Below are 14,701 nucleotides of genomic sequence, written 5' to 3' on the forward strand. Positions count from 1 at the left end.
AAATAATTGTATGTGTGGGTATGAAAATAAGTCTATATTTGTTTGCATGTGAAATATGTTGTTTTTATTCTTCTTTACAGTGTATTTGGTTGTACAGAATCTTAAAAGGAAAGATTGAAAGAGGAAAGAAAATACGGATTTCAATATCCTTCCAACGTTTGAAATAATAAAAAAAATATAATGAATAAGAAAGTTTTGGTGGAACTTACCACAAAATGGGACAGAAAGTGTGCTTATGTCCTTGTTTGTAATAAAAACACTAAAGAAAACCTTAATAAATTATTACTACCTTATTTATTTTATAATAATAATTAAAGTCTTACATTTATAATTTAAGAAAACTTAAAAAAAATTAAAATAGAAAGAGAATTATTAATGTATTACCATTACTATTTATTGATAAGTTTTACTTAAAAAAGTAAGTAAAAATCAAATAATATTTGATAATTTAGTTATGATATCAAAAATATTTTTATAGGTTATAATTTATATATATTAACATTTTTATTTATCTTTTAGAGATAAAATAACATTTTCTATTTTTTAAATATTCTTTTTTTATTATAACTGAATATTTATTTTAATTTTATTCTCTTTATTATATTTTATATTTGTTTTAAGATATTTATGTCATTTCATTATTAAACATTCTTTCTCTTACCATCCAAACAAAGTATAGTTCCTCTAGCATCCCGGAACTGTGTGATGATGCATGTAGCAATGTAGGGGGAATTACCCATATATCCCTGCCGTTGGTAGTAATGGATCGAGCAATTGTTGGTATGTTATTTGGGCCCGATTTGGAGTGTTCCAAACAAATAATTTCAAAGAAAATGCAAAAAAGGATAAAATTTTGATTTTAAAATTATAAAATTGGTCAGTGAATTATGACATTAGTATATTAATTCATTAAAATTGAATTTATTGGATCAATAAATCATCATTGAAATTGATAATTTATTAATTCATTAATAGAAATAATAAAATTTCATGGTTCCAACAATTTTTATTTATGTAGCTTTTACTATATTTGACAATAGAAAGTTTATGCAGATTTCTGTAAAAAAAAAAAGAAGACAATACGTGTACTCATATGTATTTTTTTGAAATAAATAATAATAATTAAATACTTTAATTGATAATCCAAATATTTAATATATTACTATAAAATAATTCACGAATGATTGTAGTTACATTCAAAATTAAATAATCTCCTAAAAAAATATTTATATAATTAAAATAATAATGTCAAAAAATAAAATAAAATATAATAAAATAAAATTAATTATTAATAATAAATTGGAAAAGTTGATAAACACGATTGATTGAATGAGACAAATAAAAAAAAATAAGTATTACTTACGAAAAGCATAAAAATCAAACTATGTATAAGAAATACTTATAAAACTATTTTTTTCTCTTATTTTTACTATTTTTTAAAAGGAGAAAGACAAGAATTATTATTTATTTACTAGCGTGTAGATGGGTATTGACATTCGATTGTATGTTTCTATTAATAAAAATAATTGAAGTTATAAATGTATACACCAAAGTTTAATATCCTTTTTATAAAAAAAAATAAAATTTATAGTGAAATATAATTTGCAATGATTCTGTAAAATTAGCTAACTTAACGAGTTTATATACACTTACTGTCTATAAAAATAAAAAAAAAATAAAAAAACTTATTTTGGCTCGGTCAAATCACTATTTAAGGTAAAGTACTTATTTGTGAGGTTTAGTATCTAAAAATTTTGTGAATCTCCACGTGCAAATAATGAGTCCACAAATGTATCTTCATGGTATTTAGCACTATAGATCATTGCACAATGCTAGAACCTCGGAATCAATTTCCCTACCACGGTTCATTTTGTGTTTAATCTCTACCCTTTTATTATTAACCATAGAAATCATAAATATAAAAGCATGGTTATATCAAAAGTTGAAGCACATTTCAATTTAGTCACACAAAAATGCCTCAAACTGAACGCACATTCAAACATGTTGAGACAACAACAAGAAATCCTTCTATTGCTTCCACGGAACAATTCCTCCGAGGTAATCCTTTGTTAACTTAACCTTAAACAATTATCATGGTCTTATATAAATCTTAATTATGTTATCCTACTAGTTACTAAAAAAAAAAGGGTATATACCACTTCCATGAAACAATCAATATTTTAAACCATGCTTTTGTCACACAAGTAATAAAAAAAATAACAAAAATGATATTAATTTATACATATGTTTCCATGTGCAGGAGGGGAATCGTCAAGGATGTCACCAATCTACTCTCCTACCTCCACTAATTCAGCTTCCTCTCCTTACTTTGAGAGAATGATGCACCATGATCCTGAAGAAGATCAAGGCCTCTATCAGAGGAAATCAGTTCTCACCAAAGTGAAGGAAAAAGCTAGAAAATTAGTATTGCGCAACAGCCTCAGTCTCAGCCGGAAAAGACAGGATGACGATAACCTCACTCCATCTTGGGGCGTTCGCTTAGAAGACGAAGAAGAAGAAGATGCTGAATATCTTGGAGCTCCAAGTAATAAACATAATAATTATTATTGAATTCCTACTTATATTTTATATAATGGTTGCAAAATTGCAATTATGATTACATTTTCATTAAAAAGTTCAATCTTCATAATCACATTGCGACCACAATTACAATCACATCATTTTAATTGACAAAATTTTAAGATGCCAACGCAATTGCAATTATGACTACAATGTCATAATATTTTTTCTTTCAATTTTGCAATCATATCCTTAATGCAATCACACTCACATGTCATAATTGACATTAATTTTATGATAACAATTATCACAAAGTAACTGCAACTGCGATTTAAACCTTTAACTTTAAATTTATTCATTTTTGCCTAGATTTTTTCCTTTCTTATTCTACATATATATAACTCTAGTGTGAACATGATTTTCAGTATATGAATCAGAGCTAGCACCTGATGAATACAAAGAAAATGCAAGACAACATCCAAGAGCAAATCCAGTAATATCTGAGAAACGTGTTCTAAGAACAGCAAAATCAGGAGAACAAAAAGAAGATCAAGAAAATGCGCTTACTCCTGTCAAGTCCAAAACAAATCCTCAACTTTCAACAATTACTACTAATCCAAATCCAAACATGACAACAATAACTGAAAAACTCACACCAACAAATATTGAAGGGTCATCATATGCATCCTCCAAATCTTCTAATGTTGTTTCTAAAACCCCTGTTGCTCCATTAAGTTCACCAATGATGCAAAATTCATCACCATCCTCATTTCCTACACTAAGTAGGAACAACAATATTAATGCTAGTCCCAAAAGTGCTTATTCAATGAATAATGAAAAAAGTGCATATCATTCTCAACCTTTAATGAGTTCTAGGAGATCTCCTACTAATAATAATGGTAGTGTGATTGATAGGGTTAAAGGAGCTGTAAATTCTTTGCTTAGGAATGAAGAACAACAGCAACCAAAATATGTTGTTAATAAACGTGTTACCCCACAATTAAGCAACACTACTCAAGAAGGTAATTAAATTAAAGCACATGTTTGCTTAAACAATGTTTCTACTATATCTTATTAGATAGATAATTTTTGAATAAAAATTCTTACATCAAACACCTTGTAATCATTTAATTTTGATTTTTTTATTAGCGAAATGTTATCAAAGGGAACACTTGTTAAATATCTCAAGATAGAAATTTTACATTAAAAATTGTGTATTTAACTTTTAAAATTTTAAAATTTATTTTTTTTAATAATAAAATTTCTAACATTTGTCTTTAGACTACTTGTTAAATTGATATTTTTTATTAATATATTCTCTCTCCAATTATGATGATGAGGAAAAAACACTAAATGATAATATATACGCGAAAGTGTCCAAATATATAATCTTAATACTATGATCTATTTGTTTGACACTACCATTTTTTTTTCATAACAAACGACTTTGGTTACAGAAAGACAATAATTGATGTGATCGTTGTGTCCACATTTTGCAGTTGGTCAGGAAACTGAGAACCATGGGAAAATTCTTCAGGCAAATTAAATGTCCTTGCAATATATATGTACTTTCTACATTTTTTGTATATGACCATTTGTATTCTTGTATATGTAAGTGTATGTACTTTAGTTTTGGCCTTTTGTGTATATGTGCCCAATAATTAGACTAAAAAGTTCACTTCCAACATTGTGTAAAATTTAATTTGTATGCAATATATTAACTATGTTGTGTGTGCACCATGCGCACTTGTCTAAAAACACTATTTTATGAGGTCTTTGGTTATTATTTATTTTAAAAGATACATTTTTTTTAAAGAAAAAAAACTTACAATTTAATATATATTTATAAATTATTTTGAATGAGAAGTTATTTTTAATAGTTCTTCATAAAAATTATTTTTGATAACTGATTTTTTTAAAATGTGATTTTCATTCACTACAATAATTTTACTTTTCAACAACACTTGAAAAATGTTGTTAGAAATGTGAAAAATGTTGCTTAAGAGGATATGCATTATTTTTCAGATGTTTTATATGTGAATGTTATCGACTATTAAAATAGTTTATGCGTTTTTTAAAAATCTGTAACAAATATATCTAAATTATTAAATGTCAATTTTTTTTTTTATATATTTCATATTGTTGTCATATATAGGAGTTTTTTTATTTCTGATTTCTTCATTTTATTACATTACAGTTTTAGAATTCACTCTCTTTGGCGAAAAAATGGAGGCACAAACCAATTAGATGTATTCGTTTGAATTTCTTTATCTCTTAGTATTTATATGGCACTTATATTTTCTTGTAACCAATAATAAGTGCTATGATATGGAATATAAATTAATTTTATCTCTTAAAAGGCAAACATTAAAAAATAATGGTAATTAATAGTAAATTTAATACAACTATATAAGAATTTTTTTTAAGAAAAATTGTGATTTAGTCAATGTGTTCTTAAATGGAGATAGTGTTAAATATACACTAATGAATAAAAACCAAACATCGCATCCTGTATATAACTTACAAGTTATAGTTCAAAATATAAATTGTAAGCTGGAGATAATCATAAAATATTTCAAAGAACAAATACATGACATATAACAAAGGATTTAATTTGTTTATACTTACAATGAAGATTTTTCTACACATACATTTAATCAAATTACTTTATGTAGATTTTTGTGAAAATATTTTAGAAAATACCCTACAAAAGTGATATTATTTGATTGTGTGCATGTGTAAAAATAATTTGCATATACATAAAAATTAAACCCACAAACAAATAAATACCTTTAGACCGGTGAATTATGTAAAAAGCGACGAGGTAGTTTCTCTTACTATTCCTTGTACTATAAGAGATAAGTAAATTTCAACAATGGACTAATATCTAGTCAAATTGCAAAATCAAACCCTCTATCTGCACAATATTTTTGTGAAAACCAACATAAAGTTTTTCACATGTTTTTTCTCTTACTATGAAAATATTTTTGTGAAAACCAACATGTGAAGACCAAGTATGATCTTCAAATTTTTCTTCTTCTTTTTGTTGGTGATCTTCCTCTTTCAACAAAGCTTCTATCGAGTAGACTTATTGTATTGTGCGTTGTTTGGATATTTTTTTAGAAGCGTCGATGCAAAAATTAATATCAAAAAACATATTTTTTTTACAAGTTAACAACATTCGGTCATTCTAAAAAAATTAGCACTCTTCAAAGATTATTTCCTTAAACACTTTTACAATTCCAAATTAAGACAGTCATTAAAAACGATAATGGACAAAGAAAAAAATAAAAAATATTCAATGATAGCGGTCCGCATAAATCAATTGGATTGGAGAATCTTGGATGATTTCCTTTCAATTTAAATATTTTATCTCTATCATGATTTCTATTAAAATTCTAACACTAACTAATTTGAAATTTGCAACTTTTACATATTTGGCTATAGGTAAAGTATCACCATTGGGTGTAAAACATAAGGTACAATCTTAATGGTGACATTTGTTTTAAAAAAAGTGAACCTTTAACAGTGAAATTGATTAGTGTAAGGTTGCGTGTATGGTGGACCATCATCGTAGGACACAACATAATATGATAAAAAATAGGGAATAAGAGCTACTTGAAATAGGAAAAGTGATGCTCTTTATAATATCGGAATTGAAATAGAAACCCCAAGCTAAATTAGTATCATAGCAAATAATTATACATATGTAAGTATTGATTAATGCAATATAAATGAAAATGTATCGATCCAACTAAAAAAAGTTAATGTGGATTAGCAATAGAAAAACAAAAATATAAAAATAAAGTAAAAACGTTGGCAAGACAGCTCAATTTTAATTGAAACATTGGTTACCACCCCAAAAGCAAATAGTGTATAAATAGGATTACTTGAAAACTTTCGGTTCTATTAACAGTAAGCATTGAAGAATAGTAAAATAGTTATAATAATAATAATAATAATAATAACAACAATATATTATATTATATTATATTGAATGAACTAAAAACCATGACTTTGAATACGAGGGAATAAAGATTATTGGGGAGATATCCTCCCTAGAAAAGCTATAAACCATCCAAACGTAGGATAATTTTGCTGTTAACTTATGATTAATGTCCGTTAACGTAGGAAAGTCAAGTCTACCACACGCTCTGTCTTGTCCCTTTTTGACACATTCCTTTTAAATCTAGTAGCTACATTTGGACATGATAAACAATTTCAGGGGTTATTCAAATTCAAATTATTATTATCATTGTTTTATATGTACCTTTACCTAACCAAAATAATAAGAGGGAGGATAGATTAGAGCTTGATTAAGTTGAATATAAGTAATTCAAGTTACATTATTAATTAATGGAGGAGAAAGGTGGTTTATTGTTGAAGAGAAGTAGAGGAGGACCCACAAGGCTACAAAAGCATGCACCAGCATCTCTTGACATTGATATGGTTATCAATGATAGACCCTCTAACCCTTTTGATTATTCTTCAAAGGCTATTCCATTGTTATCACCACTCATTCTATCTCCAAAGCCATTGTATGCAGATATTACAATTCAAGCTCTTCAATCACAGAATAATGATAGTAATGATATTATAAATGAGGGTAGTGGGAGTTCATCTTCCACGCCAGGGTCAGCAGGGTGGGAACATCCAGCAATTGCTTCATTTCCAGACCCATCTTCTTTGTCTAGTTTCTTTCAAAACCAGTGTGTTTTTGTCAACCACGCCCAGTGAATTCACCTCATTTTTTTTTTTTCTTTCTAGCTGTTGTGTTATTAAGATTTTCTGTTTCAAGTTGTGGAGTATTTGAATTTCCACAGGAGGAATGAACTTCTGTACTTCCCCATACATTGCTTTCATTGAATTGAATTAATTACAATTATATAGCTTTATTAAGTTACAAACAAAGATACATTCCTTTCATTACAAATATTAGAAACCTGTTTCATTTAATCCAATCCGGAAAAAAATTAAAATTATTAGAGTTAAAGGTTGGTGAAAAAATACAGACAAAAAAAAAGTTGGTGAAAATAGCTTTTTTTTTTAGAGTTATGAAAACTTAAAATGATTAGTGCAGAATTGGTATCAAATAGTTCCTAGTGTGGCAGTATAGAAAAACCCAAAAATATAATGACAATCTAACCTAATCTAATCGCATCTATCTGTAAGCTGATAAAATGATATTAATAGGCCTTTACTTGTTTTATTTCTTACTTTTTTTCTCATGCAGTATTAAGGTATATCCTATCTGATTGAGACAATGAGACGATAACAACTGTTCGGAAGAAAACAGGGGTTGCTACATGAAAAGCTTGTTATAATATTTATTTAACATCATTGGTCTTACTAAGTTGAATATAAATTATCCTTACAAAACTGTATTTGATGTAAAGAAATGACTCAAATGATCATGTACTATGAAACAAATTTCGACAAGGTGCTGCGCTTTAAAAATGAAATAGTATCGAACAATCAAGAGTTAAGTACAAGAAAGACCAAAGTAAAACTTCAAAAAATCATTCTACTTGGATTCAGTGTTCTATTACTAATAATTGTTATAAAAAAATATATAAGTCAATACAACAAGCATTATTTATAAAGTCGGACAGCTTAATGGTCCAATAAGGACAAACAGAAACTAGGGTTCTTATTCTCCACTCAATTCAGAATCCCACACGGACCAACCACAAGTATACCACCTTCTAGGAATAACAAACCAACTACGCAGCTACCAATACTGGTCATTAATCCTGAAGAGTTTAATTTTCCTATATTCTCATTATAAGTTTACGATATATCAATATCACTATGTTGGAACTTAGAAAAAAATCCAACGACGTAAAATTTGTCCCCCCATTTTTCGTGTTCAAATGCTACGCAAGAGAGGCAAGAAAACTCAAACCAAGGCATTAAAACTATCATTATCATACAGTGCAGCTCTTAAATTAACCAAAATGTCCAAGTATACAGAACTAAAGGAACTACATACTTGACAAATGGACTCGAGGAAATGCCCAGTATCTAACCATCATGTTAAGGCCAAAAATTGCCCATCCATTTATGCACAAGAGGCCAAAACATCAAAACAGTCTCGAAAGTGTAAGGATTTCTCTCTTCCTGAATCTCTCTCTTAATAATAACTACAATCAAAGAAATATCATGAAACACTGACACTTCAGAATTATGCTTTCACCAAAGCACTGGCCCCGACAAAATCAGAAGTCAAATTCTCCTGTCGCCTGCAGAAGTGTATAATATCATTAATCTTCAAAATTTCATAAACTAGGATGAGAAAATATCAGTATTTATTCTCCTTCATGATTAACAAACCTTATTGAAGAGAATATCCTTGTTATTTATATGCATGATGCCATCCTTTAATGTGCATTTCCACCTGCTCTTGGTACGTGTCACCTAAATTTTCACAAGACTACTCTATTAGTCCCAAAATAAATATCCAAGCCCTAACCATTAGCTATATTATACTACTATATCGCTTGACATGTAATTAACTGAAACTGGAAGGAGGTTGTTACCTTGTCAAACTGAGCCAAAACTAGATGATGTGTATTTTGATCATCACCTTGGTCCAAGTCATCCATGTCGTCGTCATCATTTTCATTTAGTGGAGGCTCATCATCGTCATCTTCATTTGCCACCTCATTTTGAGCTACGAGAGCAGGGGTGCTTGCTGGTACTTCTAATAAGTAGGGCAAAAGCAACAATTATCAAAAAAATGTATGATATGCCATGAATCTTATATCATGTTCTCAATTTACCAGGAGGAGCTGGTGTATTTGCAATGTTGTAGTCTTCACTGTACACTCCACCATAATTGTATATCTGCAACAAGATAGTAAAACAAAACCCTGTAAGATGATGGAATGCAAAACTTATGGAGAGGAAGGTTCAAAAGAAGCATAATGCAATTGAAACTCAAAGATTAGCACATGAAGAAAGAACTTAGGCTGGAATTAAACGATTCAATCTCCCTGTTTCATTTTTTTGTAAATATAAGCCGATTAAATTAACGAAGATTTCAGGGACCAAAAGTAGCATTCAGTTTTGAGATATCAAAGCTAACCTGTTGATAAAATATGCAGCTAATTCAGGTTTCAAATTATACAAATATTACAATATCCATCTTGGATTTAAAATGCGACACCTTACACGACTTGAAATACTTATTTTAATCCATTAAATCACTCACAAAGTTATATATTCTTTCAGAACTACAGTTGCAGTAGTTCTGTTTTCAACAATGGTGAACCAAGGAAAAAGAAGCAGTATTTACACCAAACTAAACAGGCATTCATATGGGTGGGAGTACTGAAAACAACGACTTTCCTCGGTGTTTAGTACTTCCTAAAATGATCTACATCTGTAGAGATATGGTTGATTTTTTATTTATTTTGTAAATTCACATTAAATACAAATTAAAATGTGGCTATTGAGAACCCTTTTAAAATTAACAGAGATTACTAATTGTCAAAATTCAAGGCCGATGTGTCATTTACAAATAACTAAAAGTTGGGGTTGCATGCATTCTTTCCCAAAAAATAAGGGGGATAACAGGGAACTAGAACAAGTAAATAAAGTAAAAATACAAATCTGAGTTGGGAAAGAACAAATAGCAAACTGTTTTTCTACAAAAGCTCAAACAAGCATAGGCATAAGCAGATAAAAATAATACTCACATTTGGAGTAGAAAGCACATCATCCTCATAAGGGATCGGTCCATCAAGTTGAGGAATCCTAGAAGCCAGTCTCTCCAAATCTGCAGGCATTTTCCCTTTAAAACTAGTGTGTTGTGAATTGATGGAGATGCCCCCTCCACATACCTAAAAAGATGTGTTCAACAGTTCAGTAAAACAATGCATGCACTACAAAAAATCAACACAATGATGTACAACAGAGCTGGGAAAGAAGCTAGCACCAAAATTGCTAGTTTCTGTACCAGACCCCTCTTGTAATGTAAAAAGCCAATAGAACAACCCACAGGGGCGGGATGGGAAAGAAGCTAGCCACCCAAGTTCTTATTTGGTTTTGAGAAAAGGTTCTCCCTTTCATTATGTTGTAAGTGTACATCTTTGGCAAGTGAGCCTTATAGCTTTGAAGTGGTTGAAGAAATCATTAATGATTTATGGGGAAAACTGTCACTGTCCAGCATCACATGAAAGAATTTCAGAGTTTTCTGCATTAACTAATCAACTACACCAATTGTTTAAAACTACAAGATGCAAATTAGGTAGACATGGCTCCACATTCTGCCATCCCTCATGCGGCATGCCCCTACCTTGTCCTAACCCCACAGCAATTCCCATCCCAAAAAAAAGTCAAGCTCCGATGACTCCCATACACTTTGTAGAGATCACAAAAACCTGTCTCCACATTCTGCCATCCCTATGGGGCATGCTCCTACCTTATCCTAACCCCACAACAATTCCCATCCCAAAAAAAAGTCAAGCTCTGATGACCACCATACACTTTGTAGAGACGACAAAACCTGCCTCCACCATCCTTCACACCGCATCCTGTCTCATATGAAATCCACCGAAGTGATATGAAATCCCTTTGCTTTATAAATACATCAACACCCACTTAAACCAGAAAACCAACAATTATGGTATAAATAATAAATTTGATTATTAACACTTACAGAACTATCTACAATTACAAATAATATGCAATCACCTAACTGATATAAATATAAATTTTATTAAAAAAAAAGTTGATTCTGAGCAAAAAGGGAATAGTCCACACCTCAATTTCAAAATTGCCTGATGCAGCATCACCAGATCCATCTTGCTGAGGTATATATCCACCAGCATCATATTGTGGAGGCAAATCATTGCGTTTTCGCTTTCCACCAGGCATTGTGAAGAAGTCCTGGAATTTATTCAAACATCTATTAATATCTAACTGTCATGACTTTAAGTTCAGACTCAACAACAATAAGTCTTCCATCACAAGGTGAAATAGACTAAATAGACCAACTCGTGTAATATTGTTTTACTGAAAATCACGAATAATGACAAAATATTCAAATATAACTCCTTCTTAATGGTTTAGTCTATAGTTTCTGTCTCCTAAATATAGCCATCCGGGCTTCACATTCTAGACAAAAATATCCATTAAGTGTGTTGGAACAAAAAAGAGCTCTACCGTGAGGTTTTGTCTAATTTTTAAAACAGGGAAGAATAAGTCTTCTATAAGCCCGCAATGACTTGCTTACCTGTGTCATAGGTTGATTAGAAGCTCCTCTATCCGCTTCCTCCCGTCCTTCCACATAAGCTACAGTAATGCAATCCATCATTACTGCAAATCCATTTTATTAAACTTTGACCTGAATTTCTACAAGACTTACCAACATTGACATCAAGTGGAGGCCTCTGATTAATCCAAGGAGAAGGAGGTTGCTGCAAAGAATTTAAGTACAATATCAATCCACATATTAAAAACAAAACGAACTAAAAAGAATAGTTCAGAAACTGTACAATAGACATAAATTTAAATCCATCGCACAAATTTAGAAAGGCAATTGAGAAACTATTTCAATAGTAAATGGATTTGGATCCTCTCCAACGAAATCCCTCTACATCCCCCAGCACTCTCATTTCTCTCTATCTCTCTTAATCTTTGTCTTTCACCTCCCACCCTCATTTTTGTTGTTGTAATTGTATCCACGCATGAGAGGATCCAGCCTCACGGAAAACATTTAATTTTGGCATGTGAATATTTCTCGATATATAAAAGAATGAGCTTTACCATGTATGTACCCGGTCTTCCACCTTTGACGTCAGCATTTCCACCAGCAGTATCATTTCCAGAAGAAGGGTAATCACTTGGTCCAGTAGGAATGTTATATGTTGGGGTATCCCCAGTTCCAGGTAAAGGAGTTTGAATTGGAGTTTGCAACGGAGTCTGCAAATCCCATATCAACAATCCAATAACTTCCATTCATTATAACAATAAACACATTCAACTAATAACTGTGGTTTGAGTTAAAACTCACAGGGGGAAAAAGTATTTCAGCAGTAGGAGTTTCATACTCCTCAGTTCCCTCATACGGAACATTAAGATCATGAACCGGAGTAATTGGACCACCAGGTGTTGGTTTATTAGCTCCACTAGACCTCTCAATTGGACCAAGCACTGCACCAGCTTGAATCATCTTCGATTCCCAAATCTAAACAAATTATCAAAAACAAGAAACTAACAACTTAAACAACTGTGGTAAATAAACCTAAAGAAACGAAAAATTGATCGGATCCAAAACCCTAAATCAATAATCAAACCTAGAAAGAAAATTTCTTGGAAATTAAATCAACGCATGTTAAAATGATGAGATTTGTGTATATAAAAAAAAAGGCGTTAACTAATTGAAGAAAAGAAAGAGATGATGAAATTACGGCTTGAAGCTCTCTGAGAACTTCTTCTCCAGGACCACCGTTGTTGGTGAACTCGTCACGAACCTTGACCATGACATCCTCGATTACATCGATATAAACCTGGCTTGTGGTTGAAGCCGCCATGAAGAGAATTTCGGCGAAATTGTGTGGGTAAAATCAAAGTATTATCCTACTGTGAGCGATGGAGAAGGGAAATAGAAGAGAGGGGGATAGTTGAGTCTGGTTCTAGGGTTTGCGATTGGATGGAGGGGGGAGAAGGATGTGATACGAGAGAGAGAGAGAGAGAGAGAAGAGGCGGAGGAGAAAGAGAGAGAATAAAGAGAGGAATATAAATAGGTTTGCATCCGATTATAAACACCACACCCCCCACGTGTCTTTACCACCTGTTTCCTCATCCTTTTATTTCTTCCAAACAAAAATATTTCTTGTCCATTTTTCTTTTCCTCCGATTTGCTTTAAACTATAAATAAAAGCCCAAAATATTAAAAACTTCTTGCCTATATAATAAATATATTAAAATATTTTGCTCTAAAAGTATTGATTTAAGAATTAGCAACAAAAATAATTATCTTTTTAATTAATTTTTGTAAAAAATAAATTATCTTAATTATACAAATTAAATATTCGACAGTATAATTTTTTTTTTCTTTCTAAAATAATGCTTTGAGAGAACTTGTTAATATTCTCCAATATATTTTAAGAGGTCTCTGGGCTACAATAAAAACTTGATGGTTTAGGCTACAAACAAACAAAGGAAGAAAGATTAATACAGGTGACTTTAAGTTTTTCTTTGGTATTTGAACGTTGTTCTTCTTAATTAGTCCTTTTGTTTTTGTGCAAAAACATAAATTAAAATTAATTGTGCATAGTAATGTTATATATCATGATTTTTTAGTTCGTGAATAAAGGTGTTAAATAGCTAATCATAAGATTATAATGTAATCTTATTATTTTTGTGGTGACTTTAATTACAAAGATGTTTCTAGTTATTAATTTGCTTGTCATGTTTTTTTTTAAAAACTTATATTAAAAATTGTGGTATTTAAGATAATTAATATAGTAAATATAGTATTTTTAATAAATAAATTTTTTTAAGAGATGTCCTAACACTTTTTTTTTCTAAAATAATTTCGAGTGAAAAGAAGATGTTCTAGTCCAAACTAAAGAATATTTTATGACTCATTGAACATTTACAAATAGATTTATATTTGTTTCCCTCCAATGACTGAGACTTTAGTTGTCAAAATATTTATTTTAATGTATGAACATGTAAAATAAAATATTTAGACTTATCTTATGATACAAGTGTTTGTGTAATGCAACTTTTTAGGAAAGATTTTTTTAATAAGCATAATCAAATTCGGTATCTCAATATTTATAATATTTATATATAATGTGCACCAATTATTTGCACTAAACTTCAATAAGTTTGGAAATATTTTAATCAATTAGACTCCAGAGTCACATACATTATAATTTGTCTATAAGTGGTTTGAAATAATTTAGGGAAACAATATTTTTTTAATAATTTTGTTGTTGAATTATATATCAAAACACACAAACAAGCTCTTGTAAGACAAAATTTGTTGAATAATAAATGGTAATTGAATTTAATGGTCAACATGTATAGGATTAAAAATAATTTAAAATAGAAGAGTCCATCCAACTTATGTATAGAACCAAAATATATTTTAAAATGAGTTTTTTTATTAAGAAGTTTACAAATCTAAATTATTTTGTATTTCAACTAGTATCACTGAGTTCCA

The 14,701-nt window shown here is 30.1% G+C and overlaps 3 protein-coding genes across 3 annotated transcripts; 2 read left to right on the forward strand and 1 right to left on the reverse strand.

The window, feature by feature from the left end:
* Positions 1–1,964: 1,964 nt before the first annotated feature.
* On the forward strand, positions 1,965–4,228 carry LOC101500891 (uncharacterized). The gene is made up of 4 exons (XM_004486924.4): positions 1,965–2,058; positions 2,261–2,545; positions 2,946–3,542; positions 4,020–4,228. The coding sequence occupies exons 1-4, from the start codon at positions 1,974–1,976 to the stop codon at positions 4,064–4,066; spliced, it is 1,014 nt and encodes a 337-aa protein (XP_004486981.1). The 5' UTR covers positions 1,965–1,973; the 3' UTR covers positions 4,067–4,228.
* Positions 4,229–6,876: 2,648 nt separating this feature from the next.
* On the forward strand, positions 6,877–7,257 carry LOC101503242 (uncharacterized). The gene has a single exon (XM_004487184.1). It carries the CDS (start codon positions 6,877–6,879, stop codon positions 7,255–7,257), a length of 381 nt encoding a protein of 126 aa, XP_004487241.1.
* A 1,162-nt stretch (positions 7,258–8,419) lies between these two features.
* Positions 8,420–13,233, reverse strand: LOC101500579 (transcription initiation factor IIA large subunit). Its single transcript, XM_004486923.4, has 11 exons — positions 12,936–13,233; positions 12,539–12,712; positions 12,292–12,447; positions 11,891–11,942; positions 11,759–11,817; positions 11,287–11,412; positions 10,221–10,364; positions 9,303–9,366; positions 9,060–9,223; positions 8,854–8,937; positions 8,420–8,762 (listed from the first exon to the last, which is right to left on the reverse strand). Exons 1-11 carry the CDS (start codon positions 13,056–13,058, stop codon positions 8,739–8,741), a joined length of 1,170 nt encoding a protein of 389 aa, XP_004486980.1. The 5' UTR covers positions 13,059–13,233; the 3' UTR covers positions 8,420–8,738.
* Positions 13,234–14,701: the final 1,468 nt, after the last annotated feature.

Source organism: Cicer arietinum, chromosome 1 (genome assembly GCF_000331145.2).
Source record: "Cicer arietinum cultivar CDC Frontier isolate Library 1 chromosome 1, Cicar.CDCFrontier_v2.0, whole genome shotgun sequence".
NCBI lineage: Eukaryota > Viridiplantae > Streptophyta > Magnoliopsida > Fabales > Fabaceae > Cicer > Cicer arietinum.